The sequence below is a fragment of the Agelaius tricolor genome, unplaced genomic scaffold (genome assembly GCF_023055355.1).
Source record: "Agelaius tricolor isolate 1412-34295 unplaced genomic scaffold, bAgeTri1.0.p SCAF_13, whole genome shotgun sequence".
Lineage (NCBI taxonomy): Eukaryota > Metazoa > Chordata > Aves > Passeriformes > Icteridae > Agelaius > Agelaius tricolor.
Window position 1 is genome coordinate 22,559,212 of NW_027269273.1, and position 26,139 is coordinate 22,585,350.

Sequence of the window (26,139 nt, forward strand, 5' to 3'; positions counted from 1 at the left end):
CGTGAAGGACCTGGTGTAAAGTGCATTTACTGTAAAACAAAGTAAGATAATGGACAAGATGGAAAGGAGGGGAGTAAGACATTACTGATGCTCTGCCAAAATGGTCTTCTGAGTGGTTGCATTTTGAGCTTTCAACAATGACTCTGCCTCACAGCATTAAGAGAATGTGAGTATGAAATCTGGCAATAACAAAACCAACGTTCGGTCAAAATTAAGAGAACAAGAAGAGAAGAACCTTCTTGAACATGAACTTGTAATTAATTTAATGACACTATTCAAAGTGAAAAATGTTAGTAGACTGCCACTTGGGAGCTACACTTAAGAAATGTCTCATTCGAATTTCTGTTATAAACTGGTGCCTCAGAAGGAAAATGATACAGCAAGATCTGGAAACACAGCCATTTCCAAATTAAATGTGGGTCACAGTTAGACCCACAAAAAGAGTGGATGCAAGAAAATACAAAGTTAATGACTGTGTAGAGGGAACTGGTGAGTCTCTCTGGTCCTTACAGCTCAGAAAAAAAATTGCCAATGCTGGGACAGATACTCGGGTGACCAGAAATAGCAGGCATATAGCAAATCTGTACAAAAAGAAACTGTAATGGTGTGGTTTGATCAGCCCAATAACCATGGGCAGTCAGCCTGCACATTGTGCCTTTTCCCTGCATCGCTGAAGGGTGTGGAGATACACTGCCACATTCTTTCCTGGGCTTCAGACAAAAGGGATAGTACAGCCAAACACTGTCACAGACCAACTGCTGTGCACTCTCTGGGAATGCATTTCTGTGCTTTGCCACCAAGAGACCAATGTTCTGTACTGAACTTCTATTTAACTTTTAAGAGGGGGTCTTGCAGATTTGTGAATGGAAATTTCAGATCTTTCTGAGAGAGCATGGATTTGAAGAGTTTCTATTGAGTCTGTTCCTAGCAACTAGAAACACATTCCATTTAATAATGGGACTTCACCATTTTGAATTAACCTTACCTTCCAAGGTAATCTAACTTTATAGCCACAGTCATGTTCACTGAGCACAACAAGAGCAGAGATAGAAACCCTCAATAGCTGAGTTGGGCTTGCCTAATTTGGCACAACATCTGAGATGAGTAAAAAGAGGGGCAGGTTGCACCTGCTCATTATGTGCTATCAAGGCTCTTCCCCTCATCTGTTCTCATTTGTTTCCATCAGAGAAGACCTCGCATAGTTACTCTCATTAATGGGATCTGTAAGTGTGCCAGACTTCAGCCTTTTACCTGGTGTTATCTTGACCTCATGGCATATCTTTCTAGAAAGATTTCCCTGTTTGTCCAAGGAAATGCCATAACTGGCTGGAGAGGACGAAAAGAAAGTATGAGATTTGTCACGTACTATAGGAATGATTATACCATAGGATGCAGTATAGAAATTTATTTCACGTACAGGAATGAAGACAGATCTGAATGAAGATACAGGGCCCTCCTGGGCTCAGCCAAATGTCCACTTAAACCAGGATTCTTCCTATGAATTTTCTCTTTCCCAGCCAGGAAATTTACAGCCAACTTACTTTAATTTTTTCTTAGACATGCAAACAGAAATTTCATGTTTAGCCTTTTTTTAATGTGGAAATGAAATTTAATTCTTTGCATTTCTGATAGATTTTACAATTCAAATAGAGATAAAATATTTTCAATCTCAACTCATCACAATCAAAGGCTCAGGACAGGGGCCTTTTAGTACAAAACCTACAACTTTGTTATAATGTAATTTTCTGCCAACTATACTCAGGTCGGTAATGTGACAATTGAGATTTCTTCTGTTTAAAACAAAACTGGTGTTATACTCACAATTTGTGAAGATTATTAAGTCCAACAAACATTTCTGGTGTTAGGCAACCAATTCTGTTATTTGAAAGATCCCTGAAACAAACAAAAATCCCATGAAACATTAAGTCTGTCTTATTTATATACATACCTATGTAATCACACAAAGTATCTATATTTTTAATACTTAAGGAGTTAGAGACAAATGAGAAATAAATCCTTTTCCCATAATGTAACATAACTGAATAAATGGATTAAATAACTTTTAAATTAACATTATTGAGCAATATTCCACAAATCATATTGTGACGTCTAATTGTATTAAAATGGTGTTTTATATATATGTAGTAAATAAAAGCAAAATAATATTACAAATATACAGAATTTTCCTGATCAGAGTTATTAGCGCCTGCAGTTTTTAACCTAGGAAGAATACTATGTATTTTGTTCCATGCAATATTCAGCCAAAACTGACTTTTTTTTTTACTGTTTACTCATGTTTCATCTCATTAACAGCAGCCTATCTTGCTGAAATCACAGAAACCAGAAGGCAATTAATTTTTGAGCTAGTGAGGTCAGTTTTGATAAGCGCTTGGCAAGCTCTTAAAAGAGCAATACTGTGGCTTTCTGAGAGCACAAACAGTAAAAGGCATTACATTTTTGCCAGCAGAAAGTGAAGAAATGTTTTCTGTATAAGCCATACATGCAGCACAGTGTACAGGATGCTTGCAGGAAGGAGACAAAAACAGCTATAAGCAATCATATTAGGGTAAAGCAAATCTGCCCCTTGGTAGATTCGAGTTTGATTTTTATGTATTTGGTTTTCAACCTTGACCCAAATTTTCCTTCTCACCAAGTACATATTTTAAAAAATAATTGCAATTACACAAGGATTTTAAGTGATCATGCAGCCAGGAAAAATGTTGAAATTGATCGGAATGTATTTTTTGTTTTAGAATTAGAGGTAGTTTTCTGATTCCTTTACTACATTGTGCAGATTCCATATTTTTCTACCGATACATGAGAATACTAAAGTAATCAAATGGAAGACTAAAGGTTGCAGTTTGACAAATCCAGTTACTGCTTTCATGGGAACACATTCAATTAGCTGCAAAATGAAGGCAATCTCTTTAGTTCACTATGAAATTGCCTTCTATCAGACAAAGAATATATTGTTGTGCAAGTATATGATGAAACACATTAGAATGAAAATATTTCTTAAATGCTTGTCAAGGATATTAAGTAGAGAACATAATACTGAGGATACAATATAGTGCATTAATTTCATGTTAGCATTATTCTTTAAGTTCTCCTCATAAAAGCTACATAGGAACTCTAAAAATGCAAGTCTAAGATAAATACATATATACATACATATATATATATATATATATATGCGCGCGCATCTACATATCTTTCTATTAGAAGATATAAAAAAACCTACCCAGGATTCTTGGTTGGGTAATGCTTTGCTTTTGTCTAGGCAAAGTCTGAACACATATGGAAGAATTGCATCACAATGTGGGGCATAATCTGGGTAGCAAAAGCAGATTCTGTCTATACTAATCAATATAGGTGCATATTTCTTTAAGAGAGGCACACACTAAAATCACATTTTTACCAAAATCAAAGAATAAATGCTATTTTCTCAAAGTTTACTTCAGTAAGTGCTATTTTCATAAGAAGTTATATAGCAGTGTTTTGTAAAACACGTTTTCCAAAAAAAAAAAAAAAGCAAAAAGAAAAGGCAACTTGCTACACTTTTCCCCAGACTAATACCTGTTACATTAAACACAATTCAGTCCATAATGTATAAAGCTGGTGCTCCTTTTCAGGAGTTAAATGTTTAACTTACTAATGCTGACTCACAAAGTTGATGTTAGAGAGAAGAACTCTTCTGTGTTGAATAACTAAACGCCATATTTTTAGTGATTCATAAATTTTCAATTTCCAATAATTTTGTGTATACCTTTTTGAGTAAACCCTGGAAATAATTCAGTTTGTCATTCAAATACAAATAATAACAGATCTCCAAATCATTCACAGAAAACATTCTGACAGCCTGTGGCTTGTCTGTCTGACCTGCCATTTCTCTTGCAGTTGTCCACATTACATCAGCTTCTGCTTTTCTCAGCATCATTTATATTTTACACAGGAAATAAAAACATGTGAATGTACAGTCTTAAAGTAATTACTGTATTCAATATTCAACAGGAGTTTACACTATTTATTCCTTTTGCTCTACTGTCTCCTTCCCAACAGTTGCACACTGAAGGAGGGAAGATATTTTCTTGTTTACCATGGAACTACAAAGATTTGCATCAAATGTGGTAGTCCAGCAATTAAACAATTCTGTCTCTAGATTGCTTCCAGTGTTACTTGTTCATCTCAGCAATGGGGTTTCTTGAGATTTGGCATGACAAAACTCAACATTGCCAATTCTACTGCGCTGAAGAGTCTTTTCTTCTCTCTTGTCCAATACCTGATGAGTTCCTCTCCCTTTATTCCTTTCTCCTGGCTGACCTAAAGGCTCCACCTGTGCATTCTGTGGATGAGCAGCCCAGACTTGCTCAGGTTTCCTGGTTTTCCCACAAGAGGTCAGGGTTGTGTTATTAGAGTGCGCGGCCAAAGCAACAATTAGCGCTCATCTTTATTGTTGCATTCTGCTGTTGCCCCTGCACACAGAGCCAGCAAGAAAGCCTCAAACCTAATGCTCATATTTGTGTTAAAAATGTATATGCTACTCTGGCTTCATCATTATTAAGCAAGACACTAGAACTGAGAGGCTGGTATTAGAAAACACGGCTACAGCATGATCAGAGAGAGAAACCTTCTGCAGTGCCCCCAGCACACAGCAGCTTGAGACTGCCACACAGCAGAAAAGCAGAGGATTTGTAAAATTATTTTTCAGTTGATTTGCAATCCTTCTCCTTCTCATCTAAATCTTCCCATCCCACTAAAATAATTCCTGTTTTCTTATAGGTTTTCTCATAAGACAGCATACATGATGGCTTGGAAAATGCCTGGCATGTGCTGATGGCCTACTTAGCCAGTGCATGGATATTTGGAAGCTGTCACTTGGAAAATTATAATTAAAAAAGGGTTCATCTCACTTTTCCTTAGGCTGAGTACAACTAAGGAGGGTCTGTAGTCTTCGTTAATTAAAAGAAAAATGCCCAGCTGAAGAATCCTACTAACTTAGATATTTTTACCCTCTAAAATGTAGTTTAAAAATCAGCCAGTGCTTCTGAAAGTACTATGAGAGCCTTTTCCAAGACAGAATTTCAAGAATGATGGACAAGGAATATACTGTGTAAGATCATGTTTCCTTAGAAAACCATTATGAAAGTAAAAAATATCAAGCAAAGTCAAGGCTGATGGTATGGAAAATGGTAGACAAACTCTACAGTATGACAAAGTTTCCTTTCTAATAATGTATTTGATAGGGCTGATTTATGATAAAAGTAAAAAAAAAAAAAAAGGTGGTGTAGCACAAACCATTGTTCACACACATCTGAACTGTTTAGTGTTTATTTCTGTTTACTGTTTATTTCTGATTAATGTCTACAGTGATAGATCATTTGCTTAGTCATTAATTAGGCATGTTTTTTACCTTTGTAGGTGCATTTGTTAGGACACTTACCAGAGATTAAACTGATGATTTTAAATGGCAAAAGGTAAAAAAGAAAAAGAAAAGGAAGAAAGAAGGGGAAGAAGGGAAAAAAGGCATGGTAAATGTAAAAAGCAGAGTGTGTGATTTTCTATTTTACAGCCATTGCCTTTATTTGATTATTGCTTGGTGGCATATTTGAGTTGCCCAAGGATAGAAATGTCGATACAAACACAATTTTCAGAATAATTCAAATGGAATTAATACTTACAGGCGCTTCAGTTCTGAAAGCCCATAGAAGGCCCCTGGCTCAATTGTGCTGATCAAATTATTCTTCAGATCTCTAGACAGACATAACAGGAGGAGCAGTTAATTATCATTTTACCTACTTTACCACTGTTATACACGTGGAGGGTGAAATGCAATGCAATTCTGACCTTTATCTGTCTTAGCTAAAACTAAGAATTTAACTAGTAGCATCAAAAACAGTACATAATCCACAGTTTATAAAAACATATTTTTCCAAGTAAGATGTTTAAGATTAGATGTTTTAAAAAAACCTGTTTGCTTTAATTCTTCTTTTCCTATTTATTCTTTTCTAAACAAGCCTACCAGCCATTCTCACCCAGGAAAAAATGTTTTAATCAATGAGTGAATGAAGTAATTAGCCAGCAAAGCAAGAGCCTTTTAGCTTGCTTATTCATTGTACTGTGCACTTTACACTTAATAAATTTCTCGTTTCCACCTAGTGTAGGCAAAGCAGTTGGCATGTGAGACAAACAGACAGGTCAGGTTTCTGTTCTGAAATACAGGCATTTTCTCCTATTTGGCAGACTGGTGCTTCATTTTGCACTTGCTGACAATCCAGAGCATTGGCTGTTTTACAGATAAAGAATATTTCACTGGCATTAGTAATCTTGTCTGCTCCTGACACAGAGCTTGAGGCCATGACACAGCTCTCAGCTCAGTCCCCACAGAGATTCACTTCTGAACTGTCTCAAAGACTTTGTGATGTGAACCCTGAGGAAGTGCCTTCAGTGCAACTAGATAAGCAGGCCTAGGAGACAAATGTTGTAAATTCTTGTAGGCAGTGTTCATCTTCTGACAATTTGCAATTCATAGGGAGCAACTGGTGCTCACTAATTTCAGTGCTGATTCTCAGGCTGGCCACTTTCAGAAATTACAGCACATACACTGCTTGACTCTGCCAAAGCATGGATGGATCAACAGACATAGGAATAATCTTATTTATAACTTTTTATTTTACTGCACATAAAATGCACTCTGGCTGAAAGCTTGAGTTCACTACCTGCGATTGGCCTGAATACGGCAAGATTTCTTCCCAAATATTTATTTCCCAGAAGGATATATTTTATTTTCTAAGTAAAAATCATAAAGAAGTACTTCTGCACTTTTCTAACCATTTTTGCACATCTCTTGAATACAGTTCCAAAAACTTGTATCTCATGCCCATTCTATTATAGAAACAACGTTGATGAGTGATTTGTCCCTAACTAAGATCTGAGTTGGACTCTTTAAGAGTCAAGGTCAGCATTCAGCCTGAGACACTAACAGTCTTTAAGAAGTCTTTAAGAACTGGAAGAAGATTTAGGGTTTTTTTAAAATATTTTGTGGTCAAACATTTTCATCTTAGTTCCCTGGTATCAGAAGCAGCTACTAGATTTATCTTTGTCTTCATTCACTCAAGAAGTTCTGACCATTTCTTTAACTGTGAGTTTTCCACACCTTCTCATAAATAAAACTGTTTAAACAAAAGTTCTGCACACCATTCTCCAGAGTCAGCTTGCAAGGATGAGTCTTTTGTTTGGCAAAAATTAATCTACACAAGTGATTATTCCTTTGATGATTTAGGGTTTTTGTTCTGTGGGTGAGTCAAAGCCTCATTTTTTTTAACATTTCAATATTCAATACTAAACATTTGTGTCTACTCCTTTTGCTTGTACATTATGTTAAATATGTAACTACTCAGGTCAAAGAAGTAATTTAGCTTGCAGAAGTAAATCCATATTAAAAAATACTGGAAGAATACTGTTTTCATCATAGAACAGCCATATTCTTATAACTCATAAGACAAAGCAAAAATCTATCTCAAGCTTTACACCGAAGTGTTTACACACTTGTAAACAACTTAAGAGGCATAGTCCATATGCAAATATGTGCATTTTAGGCAGGGGAAACTGCCAGTTTTAATAATTAATCTTTATATCAATTACATACATTCTATGTTAACTGCCAACTCATCTAAATCTTCTGAAAGTTGCAATCAGGCAAAGTGATCAGTTCTCATAGCCAGTGGTAACAGCTCAGAACAAACATAAAATAGTCAGGGTAAGTGGCAAACTGTTGACAGGTGAGTTCTAATGACAGTCAAAATAACCTAGTAGACAAAATGCCTTCCGTTTACTGAAATCTTCTATGTTCTTGTTTATGGAAACTGCCCTGTTTCCCCATAACTTGTAACCACATAGGAAAAACCAGCATAACCCTCAACTATCACCTACAGGGAAGAAAAAAGGTCATTTAATGTTAGTAGAAGGTAGACCATTACATGGAAAAGTGACCATCACTTACACTGTCACAAACAAGACATCTGGCTTCCTCATTTTGGAAATTACACTTAAAATAGGTAGGTCATTTTTGTAAGGATGTTCTCAGAAAATGGTAGATAATTACACTGCCCACAATTCTGGCACTTTCTTAGCAATTAGTATTATTGCATAATGTTTCCATATAATTCTGGCCTAACAAAATAGGTGTTTTATTCCTTGTGATTCTTGAACATTTCATTTAATGTGATTAAAATTAAAAAATAAAATTATTACAACTGCTAAAAACCAAAAATTCATACTTCTGCATTAGGAAATCCCATTTTCTTCCCAGCCACTTGTATTTGTTACTAAATTACTATAATTAAAATATTAAATTAGCTTCTCCCATTTTCTGATTTAGGAAAAAGTTTGTCATATTGAAGCCTCATAGCAATTAGAATTAACTTGCACTGAGCTAAATAAAGAAACCAGAGTAAATTTGGTTGTGTGTTTACATTTTTTCCCCAAGAGCTACTGCTGAGGTTTGGCAAAAGGTCATGATCCAAGAGAAGCCAAAGAGCAGCCCGGGCTGGACCACACACATGCACATATACCAGACAAGTGATTTTATCATCAACCAAAAGCAAAAGAGAAGTGAAAGAACCCCAGTATCATAATATTGAATGACCACAGCATGACCCATTTGAAGTCCAAAAAGAAAGCACTTTCTAACTAACAGTTATGATTTTCCATCATTTCTGATGCTGTATTCTAACTTTAAAGTATCTATTCTGAATCTGAATGACGTGTCATTAGTGCTGTGGGAGTATAGACCTGAAATTAAATCAAAACCAAGTGCCATGTACAAGTACAGATAGAGAGAAGCTACATGAAGTTAGCCATAGCCATAAAAACTGCAGCACTTATATCCTGGCTGCAGAGCTGCACAAAATCAAAATGGGAAAATATTTATTGAACTATATTTCCCCTAATATCATTAGAGTTGCTAGATAAACTTCCTGCAGGGCACTCTGATCTTAACTTGACCTAAATAGGTAGAAGAACAATATAGAATGCACTGTGTTGTCATTAAAAAACAATCTCAAATAGTTACAGAGGAGACTTTCCTTCTCACCTGCAAGTCTGAACTGACATAAATTACATCCAACAACCATTAAGCACTGTCTTCTTATTTGTAGGTATTTGCAAATAATAGGCCCACAGGTAAATACAATCAAGGATTCCTTTACTAAGAACCACAAGCTGCTGGCAGTTTATTAATTTACACATTAAGCTTTCAACTGACTTTTACTTTCTTAAGAGAAAACTTAAGAAAAATAGCTGACTTGAGGAGAAGGAATTTGTGTTCAAAGTATTCACTTCCTGATGGCTTAGCTGAGAGGTAAATGAAACAAGAGGAACAGGCTACTAATGAGACATCACGAGAACATTCAGTAACTACTCCAGGCCTCTCAGCTGTTAGACATCTTCCATGGCTGAATCCCTGATTATCTGAATGTATTCCTGAGAGTCTTGATGCTTCAATATCACTGTGTGCACTTACACAGCATAGAACATAGTGGGGAAAAGTTCACTGAAGTATAGACAGTCCATTAACAAAGGAATTACTTTATCTTAAACTGTATTCTGATGTTTTGTACCAACATCTTTGCCTTCAGACATTGCATATTCTTTCTCCAACTTACAATATAAGTGCTGTAGATATTTTGAATACATATTCATAACAAGAATATTCAACTAATTCCAGTACTTTGTTCAAATTCCTGACATCGATACATCTTTCATAAAAAATTATAGGTTGTACCAAGAGGACATCTGTGTTTAGAAAGCTGTCATTATGGTGCTGCAAACTTTCCAAAAAAGCTCTGAGAAGAGCAATCAGTTGTTGAGCAGATGCCAAATACCAATGAAATATGACTGACTTTCCACATTTTGCATACTACTATGAAACAACAACAGACAAAACAAAAAAAATAAGGTCACATCTTCCACTTCTTTCTCATGTGAAATATTACAGCTAAACTAAATGTCACCTTTGCCCAAGAAATGAATGCAGAAATGAATGCAGACTTGAGATCTTTGAAGAAAAGGTTATGGTCACTGCAGCAGGAAAGAGGCATAGCCAGTGATAGAAGACAATAGTTAGCACCTATTCTACCACCATGACAGTGACAGTCAGGGCTGCACTCCTGAACACAAGAAACAAGAATTAGGTTGATATTGGCAAAATGTGTTTTGAAAACATTTCAAAGGTACCCATCTGTACCGGAACCAGTACCTTTCTTGTACTCTGGTGGCATAGACATAATCAAAACTTATTTTCATCTCCATTGTTGGTAAATGCATTGTTGAATGAACATATCTCATTAAATAGGCAGATTAAGTAACATCAGTTACCTGGAGCCATCATCAGTAACTAAATTAACGAACATGATCCCATGGAACTCCAGAGCTCTTTCGTTGTCTTTATTTTTAATTTATTTTTTTAAATTATGAGAGCAGATATTTAACCTACTTTCCAGAATCAGAAAAGTTATGGTTACATCTCAGTTACATTCCAAGAGATAAAGACAAAACTCTCTCCAGTTAGAAACATCAGATAATAAACATGCACACAAATACGGACAATAATTGTCCAGTAATGGTCTGCCTTTCCAGACACAGAGGCTATAGGTCTTTTGTTTGCTTAGCATGCTGATGATGCATTTTCCTTTAATTTCCCCTTTTTAATCCAAGCCATTACTGGTTGGATTCCCTAAAACAATAGACCCTAAGGACTAGACAAAATTATGACTGCTGTCTGCTCAAGGTGCTAATGACTGAACAGAGGTTTCAGACCCATCACTTGATGGCAATTATGACATGCAGAACAACAGAAAGGTCATCACACTTTGGTTTTTAATTTAAGGCTGATGACTCATTCACATCAAATGTGGTGTGGTAATTTGGCAGTTATTCATTATTTAGGAGCATGCCTAAAAGTGTAAAACAAAGTACTAATAATGGCAGCTGAAACAAAACAAAGAGAGGCTTTATGGTAGTTTGTTTGCTCAAAGAATCCCATAGAATCTTAAAAGTTATTTCATTTTCACAGTAATAGTCACAGAGCAAGAATGTAAAACTCGGGGTATTTGAACTGAAGGAGCAGCATGCCAAGTAAGAAAAAAATTACTAAAAAGCTTGGTAAAACAAGATTAAAAAAAAGACTATCAGTACAAATTTGTTGATACATTTTTATAATGTATATGATAAAAATAGCATTTTAAAAGATTAATTAATGCAGTTTCATTCTAAATATAACATTGACCAATCAGAATATAGGTGCAAAGATGTTCGGCACCTGCCTCTACTTTCAGCATTTTGTTATCGATAGCTCAGATTTCAATGCATTTTTAAATAAAGAAAAAACATCTGTGCTTTCCGGATTCTTCTACTTTGGCGTGTTTTTAAGAAACAAAAATTCAGCATTCCAAATATATGTAAGTGTTCCTATATGTTTTCCTTTTTATGCCACAAACCCAGACATATGTGGTGAGATCACATTAGGCACAGAAGCAGATGCTTGGCACTTGTAACCTGGGGGCTGAAGACAGAGTGGCTGTGCCACCCAGCCCCCAAGGAGGGGTCACTTGGAGCAGGTGTATGGGGCTCAATCAAGACTGAAAGGTCAGAAGAAATAAATGCTGAGAGCAGATAAAGTGGGTTTCAGTGTCCACAGCTCTGCAGGGCCAGCAGAAAATGCCTCCCTGCTGGCAACAAGGCCTTGGTGTACAGTGACAGATCTGGCATTATGCTGATTACAATGGCAGAACTTGAGTCTGTCCATAACTGTGGAGAGACATGAGGAACACAGAAACCCTTGGTAGCTGCAAAGAGCCAGAGGCTTCCTTAAATTCTACACCTACTGGGACTTGTCTCTGTGTTCGTGCCTAGAAGGCAGTTCAGCGCAGCTTATGGTTCTTGACATGTGCCCCACGCCTCTTGCAAAAAAGCTAATTGTTGGGGGAAGAAAGAAAAAAAGAAGAAAAATAAATGAGTTCAGAGATTAATTCCAGCCTGTGAGAAAACTGTAAAGAAAATTAAAAAGTCAGGGGAAAAGTTTCCTCAACCTTTTTTTTTTAAACAAAACACACAGACCAAATAAAATGTAAAAAGACAGATAGAAAGTGGGTAAAACACGCTTTCTACTGAGAAAGGAGTAGTTATTCCACATTTTGAGACTGCATTGCTTTGTCTTTATGGATTTCCAGCACTGTGTATTCAACATTCCTAGGTCAAATTTCAAACTCTGGAATTATAGTACAAAAATAGCATGAAATAATGGAAATTTGTCCAGAATTTTCAAAAGTGTATCTGAATTAATCTTTCATAATAAAATATGGAGATTTTCCTTTTTATACCAAAGTATCAGAGGTATCAGTGTAATGAAAATGGGTTTTTTGTTAGATAAGAGAACCTTAAAATATACATCCATCGTATCATGGAGCTTTGAGTGGGGCCTTTCTTAAGGAAATATTTGATTCTTTTTCTGTTACTGTATCAAGATTGAGCTGGAAAACCACAAGTGATTCGTTATTGAATTTCAATTTGAGATTACAGGACTTAAAACATCCAAAGAAAAGAGGAATGAATTTTAGCCTGAGGTGTAAAGGAAAAATAAGTACCTGCAGATGGCACACAGATTAATCTAGGAGTACTTTTGAGCCAAAATTAAGATAATTTATTACTCAGCGTAGATCAAGAAAATAGGAATCATCTTTCCTACAGCATTTATTTCATTCTACTGTTTTCATGATAGAGAAGTAGAACACTTCAAAACCCAAGTTGAATCAATTAAAAAAATGTCAAGGAGCAACTCCATCTTTCTTCCTACTTACTTTTGCTTCAGAGTTTCATCAAAAGAGAAAGAATCTTAATTAACAATATCGCAAAGAACAGGGACACTGACACAGACACTGAGTCCAGGGACCTGCAGTAATTATTCAGCTCATGATGGGAGATGGACAAGGGAACACTGCAGGAATCTCCACCCAGCTCCAGGAACCATCATACTCAAAGCTGTTCCTCCTCTTTATCTGGGAATGTGGCAATGCCCAGATACATTCCAGCACCATATAGAGCAGAAAGCCCTTTCCAGAATAGGAGGGGTAAACAAATATAGAAACCATTTGAACACTTCATTCAGTCAGTGTTAGAGGCAACATTAATTGCACAGAAATCCTGTCAATTTAAACTGCCAGTAAGTAGTTTAAGGATAACAGGCAAGAATTGCCTATAAGCAGTTTAACTCAGAGGAATTAAATCTTGCTGGAAGACTGGTCTGAGAATCCTTCCCCAGAGGGCCCTGTTTTATGTAAACTGGGTCTTTGGTAATAACACAGATAAATTTTAGTTTTTCAAAAACCAACCACATGTGCTAATGAGAAGGCATGCAGAATTGTCTTCTGCAGAAATGAGGGTTAATGTGAGTCCTCTGCAAAACCTCCTTGAGTATTTTCAGTGCACAGTTTATAAATTTGCACTTTCCTGCAATTTTAAAATACTTTTTGCTAAGATATCATGTAAAATACAGATGAGCAAACTACAGATGAGCTGAAAAATAAGACCAGAGGTTCTATGTGAATGTATAATTTCTCCCCATTATTTAAACTCATTGCCATTTACTTTATATTCTATACAATGTGTATGTTGAGATTTTCAAGTAAAAATTATTTTAAAGAAAGTAAAAAATCTTATTTCTCCTATCTCAGAACTGCCAATAATTATTTCAAGCCAAAATATATTCTATTACAAATAATAATAAGTTGGCACATACTTAACCTGTGTCTGTTGGTCCCACTTGAAATGTTCTTTTTCAATGATTTTCATGCCTTGTTTCATCACTAGTGTTTTAGGCAAAATCATAGGGTTTTAAAATAAATTTTCTTTTGCTTATATAAAAGTTTCAGTTATTCAGCCTTAGGATATGCAAAGATTATTGAAAAGCCAAACAAAAATCAACACAGACACAATAACATACAATAGTAGCCGGGGCCACAGGAACACTCACAGGCCTTCATAGCCTGAAAGAACACAAAAAAATGGAGGAAACAGGAAAAAAAACACAAAAAAAGGATGCAGGGAAAGAAGGAGTATGTTATTGCTGGAGATCATTACTGCTGAAAGCTGTTGGCATGTTTTGTTCAGTGAGGCATCCCTTCCTTATCAATCCTTCTCACCACACAGAGTAACAGAACTTTTCCCAGATTATTTACTCATACCTTATTTCATGGCATCTCTTCTACTTCCATTCCATTGCCTCTCCCTCAGGCCCTCAGAAATAGTGCTTTATTTCCACAGGTTTCCTAGGTCAGGCCTGGGATCCAGCTATTCTCTCCCACAAATAATTCAGTTTACGCAGCAAACCCTCCTCCAGGCATGGGGGGCACACAAAAGCTGGTGGTTAGGTATGAGCAGCCCTCTTAACAAATCCCAGGGCTGCTGGAGCTCTGGGAGAGCTACATTACTGAGCAAGAATCTGGTGGAAGAAAAGGGACTTTGTGGTGGCTACTTTAACATGTGTATTTACAAATCTGCTCTTGCTACATCTTCTTAAAGGATGACAGCATCTGACACAAATCATGTGTTATCTTAATGACATCACTATATAACATTTCAGATGGATAGATCATTGGGGTGGGCTGACCTTGGCTGGCTGCGCATCAGACTAAGAGAACTATTTGTGGTCCTAATGGGAAACAGAAGCTGAGATATTCATAAATTTAATTAAGTGATGTGCTGAAATACAGCTAATCTATGTTACATATATTTAAAAAAAAATCCCAGGAAAAAGAAACCATTTGTGATTTGGACAGCCCTATAAACTAACTTTACAAGTGAGTTTATTTTATATTCCTGTCTCTTATCACAATATTTAATTTTTATATAGAACATCTTTTATATTTTTCCTAATATACAATGCCCTGATAAAACTCTTAATGTTTGTTCTAAGGTAAGAAGAATTTCGGTGTCTAATCAACTGTTTCGTGAAGTAAAAATTCATACTGCAGGAAAAATATGACTCAACAACAAGAGTTCAACCAAAACTCCTAAGAAACACTGCCAAGTAGTCTTACATACCTGCATTTTAAGAGGCATATAAAAATAATTCCTTGGAATAACAACTCTTACATCAAATAAATGTATGTAAACCCATCCACCATTAGACTGCTCTGGGTCAGGAATGCAGCTACAGCTGACCCTGAGGAACTGGCATTTTATTTAATTGTACAAGTGCTTTGCACTAACAACAGGAAAGATGCTTTTAATTCTAAATTGACACCAAAAGTGATCTGCAAATTATAACCTTTCATTCCAGCCTGTAGTTGTCTAACACAACTTTCTTTCATTCTGTTTCTAATCAATTCTCTCACTTTTAACCAGTAGTAATTTGCCCTGTATTTCATTCCCTTTGCTTACATTCCTATCCTCTTAATTTCAAGAAGAAATTCCTGGCTTTTGTCATGTTCTGACTGTTTCCTGTTCATGCAACAACTGTAATAATTTTGAAGATGTATTTCCACTAAACAATTTGCCTGGGATTACATTTAACAAAAATATGTGTTTTATATTTATTCATCCCATTTTGAAACATTTTAATCTTTTAGAGCTGAAAAGAAACACACTATGTTTTGTCCTTTTAAAAGGTGGTGGATCCAGTGCCTACTCATAAAAGACTTCACAGCACTAGACTGGGATCTAAATGTTTTTAGACAAAAAATAAAAACAGCTTCTTGACATTATTGTCCAGCAAAATTAATTATTGAATTATGATTTATGATCATCATTTGCAAACTTCATTCTTACTAAAAAATGCAATTGTATTAATTCTTCTGTAGTATTCCTATGAAACTTTTAGATACTAGGATAATAATGTGATATGTCAAGATATATATATATTATTATTAAAGTCATAATATATTAAATCATGTATATAAAAGCAAAAATATCTGATTATATGAAACATATGGAGCATAACGATAATGAATATTGTACCAGCAAAATACAATAGCATAGAGAATACTTCAAAGTATTTAAATGACACAATACATACAATTTTAATAATTTTATATAATAACAGTAGTAGTAGTAAATATGTAAGCAATAATTAATGATCAAGTTAAATTAGATCTTGTATTTCAAATATCTCCTGCATCTCTTAATGAAGGAAATTTGCACAGATGAGGCTTCACTAGTCCTTCATAAACTAAGCTTTATATTACTAGGCATCAGTAGTGCTACACTTTGTTATTCCTCCAAAGACTCTGATAGGAGAACAGAACAACATCCACCAATGGAAAAATTACAAAGCACTATAACTTTTATTACTCTCCATTGTTTTAATAATGAAACTATATTCTTTTATTTGAAACAGTATTAACTGCTCAGTATGCAGTTTGGGTTGTGGTACATCAGCCTCTCAACTCATCTTCTGCAAACACAACTCCCCTCATGGCTATTTTACTTCAAGAACATTAAAATTGACCTTGGACCCTGCCATGTCTCTTTCTTATTCAAATCCACTAAAATATTTCTCTCTTTAGGAGACATTTATTAATGGGGAAACAATGGTGTTTCAGTGACATTTCCTTTCTACGCTGTCATTTCTTTCAAGTGGTCTCAAACCTTCTCAGCTCAACTCTAGCTCTGTGATGCTGATTTCAATTCTAGGTAATTGTGAATTAAAGTTCTTTATAGTTATTTGTACACTAGCAGAATCCAACTGTTTTATTAAAAGATGACTGGAAATCTCCATAAGAGATGGCCTGATGTAAAACTGGCTTGCTGGGGAGCAGGTCACTCCAACTTTCCTATTTTAAATTTAATTTCTATTTTGAAATTTTGAGAGTGAATTCCTGAGAATTGTTACTATAACTTACCTCAACAGATTAGCAAAGGTTGGCATAGAGCTCCATAAATAATGCACACATTATTTAGGGTCTTCCTTTTCTAGGTTATTTTAATTTAGCCAATATTGAGACATAAAATACTTGTTAAATTCATACAAGCAGGATCAGTAAAGAATGCTGGGACACAGCCAGTCAAGTCGTGTAAAGCACTACAAACTGGCACACAAACATTGCAGAAATGAAAAGCAGGACTGGATAATCTCTTCTTCAAATCAATTGCCCTGAATGGCAGAAATAATTTTCAACACTTTCAAGTACTCAAAGCATATCAGAGTCAGAAAGGACTTAATGCCTAGCAGGGCCATGACAATATACACTGGTCACCCAGAGCAGGGCAGGCAAAGTGTTGGCCTGGCTCCAAAAAAGCACTTAGACAACTAAAGTAAAACTTGAGTGGAGCATTGGTTCTAAATCCCAGAGTGCAATTCACAGCCCCCACTTCACCTCCTACGTGTCCCAATGGCTGCAGCTACTTCAGCCTCCACTTTTCAACTCCCCAAATTTCAGAAAGGGTGCTGGGCATGCCCAACACCTCAGAGCTTGGTGACACAAAAGAGCCCTTTGGGGATTTGCAGGCAAGACCTGCAGACACCATGGCTCTCTGCAGGGCCAGGCAGGCTGAGAGGATGCCACCAGCAAAGCCATGAAAGCAAAGCACAGCCCAGCATCCAAGGGAACAGCGAAATATTGCCATGAAGCACTCCTACAGAAACCAATTACAGCTGGAGACATGGAAGACACTGTTTTGGTACCATCCTCACCCAGAAGGGATGGATAACTACATTTGAAATACACAGGAGCTAAAGAAACTGGCTGGGATCTCTGTTCCCTAAAACAGTATTTTTATATGTTATCAAACAATTGTTTACAGAAAAACCAATTATCTCCTTGTTGAAGAAATACCCTTGGAACTTGTCTGCTTCTGTTCCTTTCTTTCTGGCCCCATAAATCTTGAACACTTGAATACATAACTGGCACAGCTCCATTTCAACAAGATCTACATCCTGGTTAAGGCCTTTCCCACAGAGGCAAGTGAACATGTGATGTGCTCAGGCTGAAGAGGCTGAACCCGAGTCCTTCTCTTCCAAAATAGATACTCCAGATACCAGGCCAGTACAGAAAGCACAGTTACCTTCTTTTATGACCACATTTCAAATAAAATATGGAGTCAGTTATGCCTTTAAAGAGGAATGGCTTAAGTAGAAGTATTGGGTTGCAAATCCCAGTCCCAGGAAAGAAACTTGTCAGGCTTCAGCACTTCTGAAAGGCTCAATGCTTGTTCAGTCCCTCAGCCACGATGGCTGGTTTGGATTCTCTTCTTACGGACCTAATTCTCCCTGCTCGCTGTATAAAGAGCTTAGGCCTCCAAAGAATAGCTGAGCACTACATTTTGAAAGCCAAGTATCTGTTCTACACGTGACAGTGCTGAGAAGCACTAAGTCTACTATATCTGGTTGCTGATGGGAGCCTTAGCAACTTCCTCAGCTAGTAAGCTGCTAAATTTTCTGTTTAAGGGCTGTATATATTATTTACTACCCATTTGGCTGGGTTTAGTTTGTTTTTAGCTGTTTTCAGATGGCTTTGAAATAGGCCAAGACAAAAATCACCTTTCTCTTCAATCCAGCAAGAAAACCCAAGACAGGGGTGGGAAAGCAGAGCAGAGAGCATAATTAATGTGACACTTGCTCCTTTCCAACGCAGAGTGCTAAGGTACATGCTTGGGATTGCTACTCCAATTTCTAAGTAATGGCACAGTGCAATACCCATAAGAAACACTGAAGGTAATACTTCTAAACCAATTTATAATTTCATAAAGACATGGATCATGAGGCTAAATGTGATTTTGCGTTTCTTTTTCCATATAGAGCACTTTTAAAAGGGTTAATTCTGAAGAACAGCATTTTCCTCTGGAACAATATACACTATGCACATATTCCACTCTTATCCCTTCCCCTCCGCTGATAAGTGGTGGGAAAGGGCAACTCAGAAAAAATGTCATCCCATATCTGTCTCCCACTCAGCACACACTAACCCAATTCTCAAAAACCTCATTAAATTCAGGATGGGAAGGATGAGAACGAAGCTGCAGCACTAACTGTGCACAGTTTGTGTTTACCAGCAAGAACACTGTATGTAGTGTTGCTTACAACGTAGCCTGTAGTTAGGAAGCATTCTTGTTGGCAGCTTTGACAATTTATCTATTCATATCAAAGTGAAAGAGAGGCTGCTTTAAAACTGGCGCTCCTTGCCCTAATGGGAAAAGAAGAATATTAAAAACTATTACAGTGAAATCTCTGTTGCCATCAAAAGGTCGTTGATTCAACAGACAAACAACCTAGTGTTAATGATTTAACAAAACATTTTTCACACAGATTACATGCTCATCCATCAATATATAGTATTTTTCACATCAAGAAACTACAGACAATTTGTTTTTACAATGTCAATGACGAAAAATTGTGTGAAAATCAAATACAATGCCGAAGTAATTATGCTCTTACCTAGGCAATGTAATTAAAAACACAAAGAAAAGAAATGTTGCCATTGTTTGGACACAGACTTGTTAACAAGAGGACTGTCCTAAGAGGAAAACAGTCTTGCTGTGAAATTTTTTCAGCAGTCTTTTGATTTGAAAAGATGTATATTAAGGCAAGTACATAGGCCCAAATTTCATCACTCACTTGTCTCTGTTTTGAGCATGTTCAAGCACAAGGGAAAGAAGGTAAGAGGCTGATTTTGACTTTGTGAAAGTAACTACACCAACACGTTCCTGCCAAATAGTGTATGAAAGAAGATAAACATTACACAGTATTTCAATCATCCTCAAGAAAAATAGAACTCATACAATAATCAAAAGAGTAGACAGCAGTTAAGACTCTTTCACTTACTTTGAAAATAAGTTTTTCAGCTCAAGAAAAGTATATTAAAAATATCTTGATTTTGAAATTTTCAGCATACTAAAAAAAAAAGTATGCGGACATCTATTGTACAGAGGACCAAAAAATGAGAAGCTTATCTCCCTCTCTAACCACAAGCTCGCCTGATAACTTACAATATTCTATATGGCTTTCAAGAAATTTAAATGTAAATTATGTATCAAAATATTAATAATCAACAATGAAAGTGATAATGGAATTTTTATGCAGGTTTCAAAAATATTTTGCAGATAAAGTCAAAATCTACAAGTTAAAAATCCAGCAAAATCTATCATCATTAGACAAATTCAGCAGTTTTAGTTGCAATCATGTATGTATTTCTCCATAACTGATGATGACAACACTCTTGTTTTTTATGTATGAAATAGAAAATGTATTGTATTTATACAATAGAAAATGTATGTAACTATTCATTTTATTACTTTTAAGTGTTGGCTTGGTGAATGCTGCTATTAAAAAAACATGAGCGTTGGAAATGTTGAGAGTTGACAGGTAGGGTTTCTTGGCTTTGTTTTGAATGAAGGCTTCTCTTGTTGAGCTAAATATAGTCACTCTAACTTTGACTCTATGCAATGTGTGGGTGACTGATCCAAAGCCATATTATATAGGTGGTATGAATTAATTTTTTTCTGTGACACAGTACCTACAAATGCAGAGAACAAAAGAGAATTAGGTAATTCAAAAAAGCAATTTTCATATACCCTAGATTCTGAGAGACTATGTACTGAACTGTGCACCTGTTTCAGTAGGATTTGAACTGTTTCATGGCAACATATTGTAATTTAAATATTTGTATGGGTGATTAATTTGCCACTTCTGTAATTTTACTGTATCTTCAATATTGGAGTTTGTCAGAAGTTATAGTACTGCAATTCATCAAGAAATCTGGTAAACATTTAGATTAAGTTGTTACTCTTGATTCACTAAGAGGCTGGGGTAGTACAGTACATGTTAACTATCTAGAACCAGGGCTGTAGAACCACTAGCCATGACTAAGTACAGCTACATTCCACTAAGCTGATAAATCTGGCCATTTACATGTTAAATAAAATACAGAGCTGATATTCAGGGTTACATCAACTAGAAATAAAAATATTCTTGTACTTTTGTATATTTTTGGCTGAATTGCTTGTTTCCAGGAACAACAACAGCAACAAAAGAAAATACAGAAAACTCCAGAAGGCCCCAGTCAAGGCTGGAGCTCTTTTGTGCTGTGCAAACACCTTTTTTTTCCTATTCTGGATATATATAGAATGACAGGTCATGAGCTCACCATATACAATCATCTACAGGATCAGCCAAAAATCTTATGTTCCCTGCCCTAAAGAGATCAGAATAAAATTCATCCAAGTTTTATCACTGACCTCTGAGAGACTAAAACGAAGTCAAAGAAATTCTTGTCTTACAATTATTTCAAACACAACAGAAATACAAGGTAGAAGCTGAAAAAAAAACTTATATTACATGATTTACATAAAGTAAAGTGTCCCAGATTGCTCTGATGTTGTAGTTCACTAGAAGCTAATTCTATAAACTGTGAGCATTTCTTTGGACACAGTCTCTTCATGATACTGGTTACACCAAAATCCTCCTTCCCAACTAATCTGTTCATTCTGACTTAACTAATGTATATGTGACACCAGTGTTAAAGATCTGCACAAGATTTATAGGCTACCACAGTATGAACTCATGCCAGTAGAGTCTTAACTACTTTCAGAAAAATAGGGAATGTGATGACCATGTTTATTGTTATAACCTTTTTTCTTTTGAACTAATCAAACACAGCTTGAATAATTTACTGGGAAGACAAAATATTCATAAAAGCTCTACAGGACAGTAATTCCTGATAGAAATATCAGAAATCTGCAGCTTTCTGAGTAGCAGAAAAAGGCTGTCACATTGCTGAAAAAAACCTCACCAAAACAAAAACTCAATAACCCAAACCTGGCATAGACCAACATTTCTGGTATTTATAAATGTCCACTGTGTCACCCAGAAAACAGATAACTACTGTGCAGTGTATTAAGATCCTTAGTCCAGCTGGTCCATTTTTCTCTAAGCTTTAAAAACCATTTCAAAAAATACAAAGTATTTTTAATGGATTTCAATGGTCTCTTTCTTCTTTTACACAAAATCACTCAGAAGAAGGATGTTTTCTTAAAAACAATCTGCTATCCAGGTCCACCCTCCCAGGCATGTCCCTTGGAGCTGTTCCCAAACTATCCCCAAAGCACTAGCATTTCAGCCACTGGAATGACAACTTCTTTTTAATTGTTTGAGATCCTGCAGGCTTCTATTTGAGAACAAAGCATGCACATAAAGCACATTCTATGGCCACGATTCAAGTTCTTTTAAAAATAAATGATATATTGAAACAATGCTATGTTACATAAAGTGGTCTTACACTGGATGCTCAGCATTACACCAAATCCCAGCCAAGTTCAATTCCCACCCTTGCAACTGGACTTACATAAAGCGGAATAAAACTTTCATAAAGCAGCTTTGCATTATGTGGAACCTAAAGCATTTGGTTGAAGTCTGAAGGGACTTTACCATGAAGAAAAGATTAAGTTCATTTAGTGACAAACAAACAATGAAACCAACACGAAAGTCTGCTTGATGGTTTGGCAGTGATACGTTTTTATCTTACAAGAAGATGGGAATATCTAATGAAGTACAAAAGCAATACATTTCAAGCTGACAGAAGGAAGTCCTCTAACACAATATGCAATTAACCTACAGTCTCGTTACTGAAACGCATCACTGAGGTCAAGAGCTTAGTAAGATTCACTGAAAGAATTAGGAATTATATGCCTCATGAGGACGTTCACATACCAGGCAGGGTTTCTGAAGACACATTGTAAGAAAAGAAAGGTTTTTGATGACTGATTATTCTTTTCTGAAGATTTGATAATTTTACTATCTATCTGAGCTAAAATATGACTCAGCAACATGGGTAACAAAGCCACTAACTTTAGTAGAGAAGGATGCTCACCTCAGGGACTGGCAATGGGCAAAATACTGGAGGAATTGCACAAATAGTTTGATTTACAGCACGATGACATAAATTCTTCTAATTAAATCAGTAAAAGCCACAATGCAAAAACTTTCAGAGCACTTTAAAGCAGCCTAACTACATGTAACTTTGTTCCTAATTTAGAGAATTAAGCTAAGCAAATTTAAACAATCTGTAAATTAAGTTTGTGTATTTAGAAGTAGACAGCATTTTTCCACTCAGCCCTTCAATAACAGCACCGAAGCACAACTCTTCTTTCTTTTGCTTGTTCTTAGTTCTTATCAACCTATCAATTGTTAATACTCTTTACATGTTAAATGGCTCAGCTATAACGTAAACTTGATGACAATTGATTTTGTAATTTAAAGCAAGGGTTTGTGTTCCTTTTTTTCCCTTCCTTTTTTTTTTTTCTCAGAGTCAGCACTCATTTCCCAACTAATACAGAGAATATCACATTTATTAAATTAAGCCTTGGACTTTCAGAAGACTTCACGAAAGGATATGTTTGTAATCTTCAGTGTTTATTTTACTACGAAACCAACACATTCAGCAATAAGTCAGATTTATTGTGAAAATAAACACATTAGGACCTTATAAATAGCTGTTAGAAAAGTTCCGTATGGTCTGCCAAAAGCCCCAAATGATTGGTTCATGAACTTTTCCTCTGTATGTTCTAATGGCTCGAAAAAATTGTTTATTTTTGACTGGTTATGAATAGATGAGGATTATATTTCATCTACAGTCTCCATTAAAGTATCAGGATTTAGAAAACTTCCAAACTTTTCAGAAACTCCCATTAAAAAAAATAAACTGTTGACAGCAGATATACATAATGGAATGGCAAAGCAGAGTGTTATTTTAAAGCTGCATTTACACAATGAGTTTCTCAATTTACCTAATTATATCCCCCAAAAAGAAAAGAATAAATCATGGCTCAAAGATACTGCAAGACTTTACTGGTTTATCTAAATGCCTGTAGCAATTCCTGCAGCATGAGTTAATGCAGAGAACTGTCTACTCCAGCAGGAAGGCTCTTACACTGCCCTGTACCTGCAGCAAATCATCTTTAACAAGCATGGGAGCCCTGTGGTGAGAGACTGGACATGGAGTTACTTGTGCATGATCCCTGCATCCTTTGGTAACCAGTGCCCTCTCAAATTAACTCCCTGGGAATTATAAGACTTTCCTCAGTATCAAGGAGCCAGCATCAATTTCCAGATCACTCAGATCTTTTCAGATCTCCCCAGGACACAGAGACCAAGACGCTGCCTTGTAAAACCAGGATGGAGAAGAATTCCTCTAAAATGCAGCCATCTTTCGAAGCACGCAGAAAGACCAAGCCCTCATTCTCAAACCTTAAAAGAGTATCTGCAAAATTATGCACCCGTGTGTCTTTGAGTGTGAAACCAGATGTCACTACTTTAATGAAAAGCATATCTGGGTGGACACTGTGTTAGGGAATCTCTTCTCAGTAGTGATAACCAATATTGTAATAACAGGAAGGGCCAGAAAACATTTCAATTTCATGAAAACTGGAGGCTTGGTATTATTTTCTCATTCAACACTAATAAAAGAAATCACTTTCTTAGTGGTTTTGGAGGAAATAGGAGAGTGGCTGAGAGCCCAGCAAGCAGATGTCTTGTGACAGGGAACGGCCATCGTTGCACAATATGGAGCAAACATTTGAATCTTGGTGAATGCCTTGGTCAGTTTTAATTCTCAAAACTGTTCTTTTTTGCAAGTATAAAATAAACACTACCTGGTTCAACAGAAAACACTGTTAAGTGCCTTAGTAAGGGTACAGCCCTGAGCCCCAGAGAGCCCCTGAGTTCCAGCCAACCCTCCCACTGAAAGCATCACCAATGCATTAACACAAAAATTTTCAGCTTTGAATTAGAGAAAATACCCCTCCCCCTGTTTTTAAAACAAATGTAGGACTCTAATGTCACCTGATATCCATCAGAAATTAGATGACATTCCAGCTGTGGAAAAAAACAGGCAGCAGAATTCCTCTTAAGTGAGCAGAATTACCTCCTCCTAAGTAAAAATCTTTTTCTTTTCTATAGTTACTTTTACATGCTACAGCAGATGTGCCACATTTTGTATTAGTTTCTGCTTGAATGAATAATGGAGACATGAGCACTTGTATAAACAGGGAAAAGTATTTAATGAACATATTGTACATACTAAAGAGGCTGCTTTCTGTTGGAAGCACATAGAATGCATTCTTCCAAGTGCATGAAAATCCCACATTATTGATGCATGAGGTTTCTATGAACTGGGCCAGGCATAAACTTTAAACTGCATTTAAAACACTGAATGAAATGTGAGAATTGGTCATTTCCTCATTGAAAAATAAAAAATTTAAGAAATATATATATAAAAATCCAACTGCTCATGAAAAACAGAAAATTCTAAAGCGACAGTATTATTTTTACGTAATTTTCTCATTAGAGATCGTTTGTCTATATTTCTATTTTGAAAATTTTGCCTCCTGGTCCCAGATGAGTGTGTTCCTCTAGAACTGCAATTTGTTTCATTGTGTTCTCATGCATTTTCACTCTCTTCATGAGCAACAGTGACATTTGAAAAACCAAAAGAAAAAGACAGAGGAGTTGGAACCTCGTATTTACAGCATATTTATAGCATTTGGCGTGCTGGACACAGTTTTCTGAAAGATATTATTAGATTTGCCAGCAAGCGTCCTCCTGCTTTTTTGGGACCTTGTGGGTTTGATCTACGAAGGCAAATGCTGAGGCTGTAAAAGCCTGGCTGCAGCCAGAGTCTCCAGTGAGCTCTCTGGCTTCCAACACATTAGAAGCACAGGAACTACCAGACCAGACTGAAAGTCCATCCAGCCAAGAGTCCTGTAGCCAGCTGTGGCCAGCAGTGGAAACTCACAATAAATGCTTCTGAGGAACAGTGTGACACCTCCCTCATGTTCTCTCCCACGAGCTGGACGCACCACGGGTATTTCATCATCACGTAATCCCTGGGAGGAGACAGCAGCAGGGCCTGACATGGGCATCCCACAGGCAGAATGCTGACACCACGGAACAGAGCAGGCTGATGCAATGCCAGGCTGCTTTGGCTTTTGTCAGGGGCCCTGGGAGGTCACAAGTGTGGCAGCAGCCAAAGCAGGTAGAAGCTACATTGCCCCACCAAAACGGTCATTTCAGACCTCCCATAAACATGAAGCTGCAAAAGGAGCTTCTCCAGCTCTCAGGTACCAGGTTCATTGATAAGAGAGGGTTTATCAGGC

The 26,139-nt window shown here is 36.4% G+C and overlaps 1 protein-coding gene across 1 annotated transcript in view; it reads right to left on the reverse strand.

Annotated features, from left to right (window-relative positions):
- The window catches only part of LOC139595648 (adhesion G protein-coupled receptor A3-like), a 158,353-nt gene extending 152,607 nt beyond the window's left edge, over window positions 1-5,746 (reverse strand). The window contains exons 1-2 of the mRNA XM_071439187.1: window positions 5,679-5,746; window positions 1,822-1,893 (exon numbers count right to left, since the gene is read on the reverse strand). Coding sequence (XP_071295288.1) covers window positions 1,822-1,853 — 32 coding nt within the window. The 5' untranslated portion in view covers window positions 1,854-1,893; window positions 5,679-5,746. The remainder of the gene's footprint in view (window positions 1-1,821; window positions 1,894-5,678) is intronic.
- Window positions 5,747-26,139: the final 20,393 nt, after the last annotated feature.